This window comes from Rhea pennata, chromosome 6 (genome assembly GCF_028389875.1).
Source record: "Rhea pennata isolate bPtePen1 chromosome 6, bPtePen1.pri, whole genome shotgun sequence".
Lineage (NCBI taxonomy): Eukaryota > Metazoa > Chordata > Aves > Rheiformes > Rheidae > Rhea > Rhea pennata.
The window spans coordinates 29,328,033-29,338,388 of record NC_084668.1 but is presented as its reverse complement, the minus strand read 5'-3'; the positions used below and the strand labels follow the sequence as shown (position 1 = coordinate 29,338,388).

At 34.5% G+C, this 10,356-nt stretch overlaps 1 protein-coding gene across 5 annotated transcripts in view; it reads right to left on the bottom strand.

The window, feature by feature from the left end:
• Positions 1 to 7,626: 7,626 nt before the first annotated feature.
• The window catches only part of GULP1 (GULP PTB domain containing engulfment adaptor 1), a 122,789-nt gene continuing 120,059 nt past the window's right edge, over positions 7,627 to 10,356 (bottom strand). For all 5 annotated transcript variants that reach the window (XM_062578479.1, XM_062578481.1, XM_062578478.1 and 2 more), the window contains one exon: positions 7,627 to 9,940. In XM_062578479.1, the coding sequence (XP_062434463.1) occupies positions 9,869 to 9,940 (72 nt within the window). In that variant the 3' untranslated portion in view covers positions 7,627 to 9,868. The remainder of the gene's footprint in view (positions 9,941 to 10,356) is intronic.

The window sequence follows — 10,356 nt, the reverse complement described above, 5'->3', positions numbered from 1 at the left end:
AGAGAGCTGTGGCACCAGAAGCCCAGGGGTGAGTCTTCTTGGTGATGCGGTCTTCTAGACCTTGGGGAATTATTTCTACTTCTGACCAATTTTACTCCACTGTGGAGAATCTGTAATGCATTTCCTAACCTGAGATTCTTTTAGGCCAAAGGAATAAGGATCACAGCAACAGCACAACATAAAAAGACACAGTTTATATGTATAGCCTTATTTATATCTAGATAGGCAGATACATATGAAGGTAAAGTACTGCCTGCAATCCGATGCCTTGAAGATTAAAAAAAAAAAAAAAAAAGTTTTCTTTTGCGCCTCTATCCTACACTAACAATCAAAAAGAGACTAGGAGACATCCAATACAAAAGTGCTACTAGAAGGTAATCACACACTTCCCCTAACAAATCAACTTTGAAAAGCCACTATTTATAAAATGGTATCAGAGCAGCACATGAGAATTTTGCTCAGAAATTCTTTATATAAAACAAAACTATACAGCAATTCTCTTGCCCTGCTTTATATAATTAGTCAACATTATTCTAGCATATATTCATTCTGCATTGTTACGATGTAAACCATAACACCAGAGGAAGGCTAATAAACAGCAGCTGACTAGATTAAAAAAAAAAAAAAAAAAAAAAGGCTAGACTATAAGGTGGATAGCAACATTAACTGAAAAAAAATCCCCCTCCCCCCCCCAAAAAAAAGTTTGTTTGATTGTTTTTTTCCTTAAGAGGTGGCTGCATCAAGTTGTGGTTCTTGCAGTGACACCATCAGTTTTTACTCTGCCCTGTCCCAGCCTCTCAACTGGGAACAGCAACTGTACTCAGCTCACACAGATGGATTCAGTGAAAGCCAGGGTTGGCAGTGGAATTTATTTTCTTTTGGAATCTTGTTGTGAGAAAAAGCGAAGCAGCTCAAGGAATCTGCAAAACTTCAAAAACCTTGAATCTTCCCCGCCTTTCATCAGGACTCAATACATACAGAACTTAGTGAATCAAGTTTGCACCTAACATGGGTGCAAACTCTCTATTAGTTTGCACTTAAAATAGTTTCCTCCTGGATGTTAGCCACAAGTACTACTTTGCAAGTGTGTAAGACTGGAACATTTTCAGTCAGTTCTCAAGCAGCGTGATGCTGTGGCACATGGTGTGGAAAGAAGCTGTAAGAACACATGGAGTTGTAGATTTCAAACTGGCTTATCACCCCTGGAAGACAACACGTTTCTCAAGGCCAACCACAATATTTTTTTCCAGTTTCCTTAGTAGGCTTGCATACTCTTTAAGAACATAAATATGCGATTTGTGATTCCCAGGAAAAAGACTGAATTTCAGCTTTAACAAAGAAAGGTGTCATGCCATTGTTTTTAGGCAGTAATATGTTGAAATACTGAAGTATGCACAAACTGTATACTTCAGTTTTGCAGAAGCTTCTCTAAAATGAAAACCAAGGGAAAAAAAAAGGATGAACTTGTAAAATTCAAGTAAAATCTATGATAAAAATAAGCATCATTCAAATACATAGGAGCTACAGTTTTCCATGTACAAATAACTATTCCAAGTTTCAAAGGCTTGCATTTATAAAACACGGAAATAATGCATTTTTTTTTATAAATACCATTATACTCACTCTCTCTCCCCTACTAGCTTTTTACTTTTTAATTAAATATGGATAGTCAGAAATGTACCTAGTTTGATATAGTTCTGCAGGAATCCATCAGAAGGTACCTCTTGCCATGGGTTTACTCTGGACTGAAAAGAAGCAAGCTTTACCTGGTCTCTCCTGTCTAACAACCCCCACTGCAGGCCAGGGTCTGCAATGCTTTCCATACCTGTCTGCAGTTATTGGCATTGACCTTGAAATACAGGTCAATTAGAGATTTCTACAAATCTTGCTAGCTCTTTTAATCTGTATTCCAGTTCAGAAACTGGTGTGTGAAGCACTTCCCAGTTTAACCACCAGACTCCCCCTTGTGGTTCCCAAACTGCATTTTGAGATGTCAGTTTCTATTGAATAAGCATTCGGGACGCTCATTTGTACATTAAAATGTACACACTATGCAATGCATTGTATAGAGCAACAGAAATTGGCTTTCCAATTCCAATGTGAATAGATTGGTAGGCAAATGTCACTTTGGACATTGCAAACATTCACTTTGTCCTCAGATAGTCTTTATTTTTCATAAAAAGCTGTATATACCTATAGGTTTTATATTTTATACATATATATATATATAAAACATACAATGATATAGCAGTATTTTAGACACAATAAATGTTGCTCTGTCACATTTTCTGAATCAGTTACAAGTTGACAGATGCTCAATGTTTTTTTTCCTCAGGTCACTAAAACATCACAGGAATGTTTTCTGTGATCCATGTTGTCATGCAAATTAAGGTTTTTCTTGTTGATAATCTCATTACCCAAACTTAAAACTCGTATTAGCTTTTGCGTTTTCACCACCTTCCTCATTGCTTCCCAGTGTCTTTTGTCACCATAAAAACTTGCTCAGGACCACACCAAGCATCAAGATGAACTCTATGTTTCAAAATAGGACTGCTAAAGTCATAATAGAGCTAATCTTCTTTTACACTTATTCAGTGGAGAATGCTTCTCACAAGAAAATGCTATTTGTAATTTGTTGAACTGTCTCAATAGGCAATCTGCCCTATGCTTGTGCTGACTGTACTTCTAGTTCAACTTTAACATAAACTTAGCTAAAGCAATAACTACATCAGGGACATAAGCTGTTTAGATTATTGTGGGAGTTTTTATTTTCTCTCCCCTATGGCATTCAACTTTTTAACTGGGGAGTCTGTGAGAGACTCGATCTGTGGTCCTGAGAAAATAATCTCTGCCTTCCTAAATTTTAAGTGCATTCAATTTGGTTATATGACTCACAAGGCTTTAGTGGTCTTACAGGCTTATTTATTGTACTGCCAAGTGGCATTTTTTGGTTTACTTAGGTCTCTAATCATACATCTGACTTAAGTAACACTTAGCTGTTAAAAAAATATTTAAATTTTCAAAGGACTATTAAATCATTGAACCTTATTTGTCATTATACTACTTCAGTTTTATACATGAATCCATTGTAATATTACAACACCAACCAATTTTGTTATCACAGATCACAGGCTTGGAGGATCTTTTGGTAGTGTAGTTTAAATATTATGACAGTCTACAAATACTATTAAAATATATACAATGCATGTTAACAATCCAGCAACATATTGCAGAATAGGCTTTAGACTCCCAACATTAAGGTTAGAAAAGAGACAATTTAGAAAGCCAAGATTAATGCTCTCGATCATTAGACGCTTCTATTGATAGCTCAGAATCAGCACGAGGCATTTTAGTTATTCTGTTTTTTCAGTCTGCTTCTCAGAAGCAGTGTGTCTGATCAGCAGTTAAAACTAATATATTGCTCCACTTGGCAATCCTAGCATTACTACACAGCAAATACAACAGAACATTTTCAAAAACCTTCATCACGAAGTTTTTCTATGGGATAATCATCTCCTGTGAAATTTCTGCCTCTCGGTCATCTTAGATCATGAACACTGTATCCCTCCTCCCCTCCCCCCTTTTATTTTTCTTGAAATGTGGTGGCTATTTTTGCATCTCAGATGCATCTGTCCTAAGTTACACATGTCATCATGTCATTATTTTATAGGATTGAATCATCTCAGAGATTCAGATCTATTCTGACTTCTTTATAACATTCTAATTTACATAAGACTGTAAAAAAACCTGGAGAATTTGTCCACTGGTGCCTATTCCTGCATCGTTGAAACGATATGCGTATTTTTGGCCTGTCAAAATAGTAGGTGCCTAGAAAAATAAGACAAGTACGTATGTGAACAATGTTGTTGTTCTAGTGTGCTTTAAGAATTAACAATAAACATGAAAAATAGATTTTTATAGCACATTAGGACCCTTCAAAGAATTTTTTTTTTTTTTTTTTTTTTTTTTTTTTTTTTTTTTTACAGAACCTATCTTCACTACAATCTCTTCCCAACACAGCACAGGATAAGTATTTTTTGAGTCTTACCTGACATCAAGGAAGATTTTATTTGAGAACAATGAAATTAAGTTCCTTTTAAAAGCAAGATTACCAATGGATTTAATATGTTTAATAGGTTTTCAAAAGTGAACAGGTATAGATTCTTAGAGAAGTCTTTCAACTATTTTTTAAGTGAAACATGCTCAAGATGGTCCAATTCAAACAGGCCACTTTTGTGCTTCATTACACCAAATTAATATTGCTTTAGGAACTTTTGCTTACAGCTGTTATGCAAACATGTAAGAACCTTCCCCAATTTTCACTACAGAAAGCCTTTTGACTTCTGATTTTTTCTAAAGAAAATATTATAGTATAGGTATGTTTTAGTTTCTGTGTAGGAACATCAGAAAATCCCTTGTTTTTACAAAATAAAACTCTTACACAATACATTCAAACATGCAAGAAATAAAACTTGTCATACATAACAGAGCCCTAGTTAGCCTTTACAAATGCTCGATTTTCTGACAGCTGCTTCTTGGTCAGAAAAGCTTAGGTGTAGGATGAAGCTGCAAAGGGAACTAGTCATGAAAATAATGAAGGGTCTCTTCCAAGACTCCTGTTTTAGGAAAGCTCCTTTATCGTACGGAGATTAAGGTTTTGTGCTTACAATTTATTAGCGGGCATTTAGAAAGGACTTCCTATAATTGAAAGATGATTGTCATTCTGTGGACACACTTTCCAATCAATATGGGAATAAACACAATTAGCTGGAATGTATTTGTAGTATTTTAACGACAGACTCTCCTTCTGGAGGTCTTCAAACATATTAGCTAGGTCTTTATTATGGCACAACCTGCTGGGAATTAGGATCCATGAACAGAAATAGGAGCTGGTGACAGGCGGGCATCTTGGAAGAGGCTCACTGAGAGTAACCTGTTCTGTGTAATGAGGATACAAGAGGTAGGAAAAAACATTCATTGTTTATGGCTAGCTCAAACAATTCTAATAGCAGTTCTTGTGGACTGCAAATACGTCAAATCTGCTTCTTGGCAGTCCTTGTACAATCTTGAGGGAGCCAAAAAATTGATATGGCAGAAAGAGAGAAGTCCTATAAAATCAGTAAGTTTTGCAAAATATATATGATGTTACCATATCACATGTTAGCGCAAGATGACATTAAAGAGAAAGTCATTTGAACTTCTACACTTTATTTCTATTCCTCACTATTAATGCACAGGGCTTCCTGAACTAAATGTTGGAACATGTGAAAAAGCAAGCAGTAAAAGCTCAAACACACTAATTCTCATCACTGATATTCATATAAGCCTTAAAATGAGGGTTCAGTCTATTCTAAAACTCACTGTTGGAGATTGAAATTGTAGTTCATTATTAACATATAAGTTATATTCTCAAGAAATTTCTTAAACACAAAAGGTGTATTGCATATTCATAAATTCAGAAATCTTTACCTCATCACACACACATTTTGTGAAGTCCGTGAAATCCACTGAAAGAGTATTTTAGTTCCAGAAAGTCTTTTTCTCTGATGAAAATACATGAATGCCCACTTCATTTAATCCATGCACTGACACTCACTGAATTTTGGTGTCTCAAGAATGCTGTATGCATTCACAGCCTTTTCATTTTGACAAAATGTTGCCTACTACTCTGAAATAGGAGAAAAAAAATGATATTTTGTTGATAAGAACTCCTATGTACTTTTTACTGTTGACAATGCAACATGTGTTACAGTCTCTCAGTAAAGGAAACATTTCTCCTGAAGGGGGAAAAATGCTGGCTAATTATCTAACAAATTTATTTTCTGTCTTCAGGTGAAGTTTACAGAGCAAGAACTTCGGGCTGCATTTTAGAACATATGACCAGCTATTTAGGTAAGACTTTCAATCTTGACTCCTGCATCCTGCTGTTCTAAAAACAAATCTCCAAAACATCAGATTAAGCAAGTTGAGAGGTTGGATGCATTTATACATCTCCTTGTTTTAAAAGGAGATGTATACATTGTCTTAAAAATGCCAATCTATAGTCATTGACAGGATACAATGAAAATAGGGGCTCTGCATGTTTAACTAGAGGTTTCTCAGGCAGTGGCACACTTTTCCTTTGCAGAAGAGACTCTTTTTGTGAAGTGGAGTCTCTTGGTGAGAATGAGACAGTGCTGAGTTTAACAAATTGAAAAATAATCATAATAATGAAGCCTCAGAGCCAAATCCATTTCTTGGCAAGGACAATCACCATTGGGATTATATAATCATGCTTACTTCTGGAAGTGGTAGAAAACTTGAGGCACTTTCTTTTTCCTTTCTTCCTTTCCAAAAATGAAGCAAAAATAAAACAATTCTTCTTGTCACATGAAAAATTGATCTTTGCCAATTTGAATGACCTGCTCAAATATATGTCCAGCACAAATCACATCTGTTACACGAAAGGATAAAAGAAAGCCACTTACAAACCACACAATCTGAAGAAAATGGGTTAAGCTGAAAACATCCTGTAGTGATACTCAGTAATTCATCCCAGAAGATCTCCAGATAGGGAAAAAAAGGAGAAAAGAACTAACCAGAGATAAGGTTATTAGCCTTAAGAAGAATATTAACCTAAAAACCATAGTCCTCATCATACAAGAGAAGTAAGAGAAATTTAGGACTCTTGCTTCTAGGTGTTCATATAACTCGGGGACAGTCACCAGCGCAGTAGCTAGTAGCTGCCAGTGGAACTAAATCAGTATCACACATTCAGGGAGTGACGTAGTCACAGTATCATCAGTAGAGTGATGATCATTAAAAATACTTTTAAAAAAGTGTGTGCGCATGGCAGGGGGAGGCAGGGAGAAAAGCTATCCAAAAGAAAAAATAAATGAGTGGATAAATCGGGTAGCTCCCAGGTGCAGTAGTATTTTATTTTTGTCGGCAAACAAATTTCAAGACCAAAACTTTTTTTTTTTTTTTTTTTTTTTTTTTTTTTTTTAATTAATAGGCTTGAAAAACAGGAGACTTCTGTTAAGTGAAATCCCCAAGATCACATAGTTAGCAGTAGCCAAATTTCTTTTAATTCTCAGTCTTAACCGGCTATCACAAGCCTTTTTAAACAGCAAGCAGATACTTAGCTCTGCAGACTACGCTTTTAAATAGATAACTGAAAGACTAGGAATTTGTTACCACACAGCTTGCAAAGACAAAATTGTTTTCAGCAGTGGGAAAGCTCTCAGTTACTCAGGGCAAGAGCAACCACCTAGACCCCTTGTGCTCTTCTCAAATGTATACTTTTAATACTAATATAATTCTACATACCTATTTCTTGCTAGCACTGACAACATCCATTTCGATAAACTGTCCAAGCCTCATTTCTGTAAATGGAAAAGTTAGAAAGGCTTTGAGTATTGTTTGATCAGAACTTTTTCAACAGAAATAATCAGTGTTTCCTCCTCTCCAAAGGATCAACACCATATGCTGCAGCATGTCCTGTTAACAAGTCTGGCTTACGGAAGTTGCTTTCTAGCATTCAGAAAGACTTTAATATCTCCTTTAATTCTCAGATAACCATAGCTAAGTATAACAAAGCAATAAAAAAAGTCCATTAGGTCCATGAAATACTGGGAGAGACAGGGAAAAAGTGAAAACAGGAGTAAATATTTTTATTTACTGGTATTAGCTACTACATATGGAACAAGGTCTCTCTCTTCTGTTACAGATTTGGCTAAACTCAACAGCAAAGGTCAAACAATGGAGTTATTTTACACTGGTTGAGATCAGCTTTTCCAGTATATAAGGTGATTTTGAAGTATTTCAACACTAAATCACTTTTCATATTAAGTCTTGAGCAACACTCATGCAACTTCCCACCCTCCCTTCCACTGGGCATTTTACTAAATGAACATTATGTTCAGGGATACAATTTATTTAAAAACATTTATTTTGAGTAAAATTAAACAGACATTTAAGATTACATAGAAATACAATTCCAATCGGATCACTTAACCTTTTCATTAAAAATGCACTTTTGTGTTAAGTACTTCTGTATGGATTGACCAGTTATGTAATATATAACCATGCCATCTGCAGTCAACTATCATAAAAATCAGTAAAGAAAATTTTTTCTTAAAATGTGCAAATATTATCTTAGTATTGTGTTACCATTGATAATAAATGGCCACTAAATATATGCTCATTATGTAAAGCTTTTTAAAATACAATAAAAATACAAATTCTATTTGTTAAAAAAGGCCATTGCTATGGCTACTAAACATCTTCATTATACAAATTCCAAAATACTATATGACAAACAAAATTATACTTTTCTTTATGAAACATATACTATTCTATTTGTTAGTGATTTTATATATTTTTATATATTTAATACTCTATATGAATGCTAAACAAAGAATAAAAGAGGAAGGCTAAAATAATGTAGAACATTAAGGCCCACATTCAGCAAGGTACTTGAGCATATGCCAAACTTTAAGCGAAGGAGTAATCCCAATCATTTCACTGGACTTCAAGATTGTATGCAGAAGTGCTTTGTTGAACAAGGCATGAAGATATACATGCAACAATGAATTTACAAAATGCATTTTTGTGCAAACTGTAGCCTCTAAGATCAAAACCATAAGTATCACCAGAAAAAATCTCTCCTCAAAAGGAAATAAAATATCCAAAACCTGTGAAATTGTTTTTCCAAATCTAAAAAGAGTTTTCAACTAACTATGTTTTAACTAATATAGAGACTGGACACTAAAATGCTAATGATAATACTTCTCTGGGGTAAGTGTAAGATGTCATTTTATTGCTTTTGTTAAAGATCAGTGAAGAGTATGCATAGACAAGCATTAAACTCAAAACAGTTGAAAATTTTGGTGGGCAGTTATTTCTGTAACATCAGCTATAGTGTGTATCAAGAACTTACTAAGTTGTACTGAATTCTTGTGGCCAGTTTCAAGAATATGGTAAGACATCTAATATTAAAGCAGACAGTGCAAAAAATCCAACAGACCAAGACTGTAGACTCTCAGGTGTTGAAAGTAACTTGCACAAGTGATGCCAGCAAACACAGTGTCTGCTTATGCATAAAATTACATACATCCTTAAGTCACTGCAAGATCAGAATCTTATTTTTAAGTTATGATTATCATGTAATGAATTCCAAATTAGACACTTTACAACTCAAGTATAAAAAAGAAAAATCAAAGCAGTGGGCAATTACTTTGTCCACTCTGCAATGTAGCAGTCCTTCTATGTTCATTAAGTGCCAATAACAGACTAGCATTTTGCTAGTTTCTAAAATATTAATTATAGATCTAAAAATCTTCTGGATTTTATGAACTAACAGCAATGTAAATACCGCATAGTAACCATACACAGTAACAGGAATTAATTACATGGAATACAGACTAATCTTTTAAGCATATATTAGCACTTTTTCATTGCAATTCATCTTCTTTAAAACTAGATATTAATGATCTTACTGATTGGACATTAAATAACAGCTTAAGAACTTCATTTCAAAATTCCACCATGTGAAACATTAAGTAAAAATCATGCTTGCATGTCTGCTAACAGAGAGAGGTATGTATGAGCATTCTGAAGAACTTTCCCAGGCTAATAATCATAAAGTGTAGCAAACCCAGACCAAAGAGAAAGAAACACAACACTAATTTAATTCATATTTCATAAACAAGTACAACTTTTTACATTTGTACAGGGAAATACCAGAACTAAGTTGAAATTTTACAGAAGCAAACCTTACAATAATAAACATACTGAAAGACAATTTTTGGCACATAGGTAATATTTGTGAACGTGTGTTTGGAATTAGAAAACACTGCGTAAGAATTTCATATTTAGTTGCTTGCCATCAGCACCTGCTGTCTAGTGGGTCAAGACAAAACACTGTGCCTTCAAGAGTTAATCCCATTTTGAACCCCTCCTGCAATGAAACAAGACATAGTTAATAAAGAGGAAAGCAATTTCTAGAGGTTTATGCTCTCTTTCTAAAAACTTCTAAATTTGAGCTCATCTTCAGACAGGTAAGCAGTATTACAAGACTTTCCATAAGGATACTTGTATGAGTGAATCATAGACATATATATTATCTTGTCTGCAGATACTTAATATGTCTCAGTCATTAACCTATAAAAGACTCTATCTGTAGTATAAGAAAAAGGCACATAAAAGTAAAGAAAATATTAAAGTTGATAGAAAAACAGGTCTGACTACACCACATTGTTCCTGAGTAAAATTCAACATGACTGAAAAATCATAGGCAGGAAAAATCAGTGGTATGTGAGCAAACAATTTATCATATTAACACTCCAAAGAACCAACAAAATCTCAGAAGTTGAT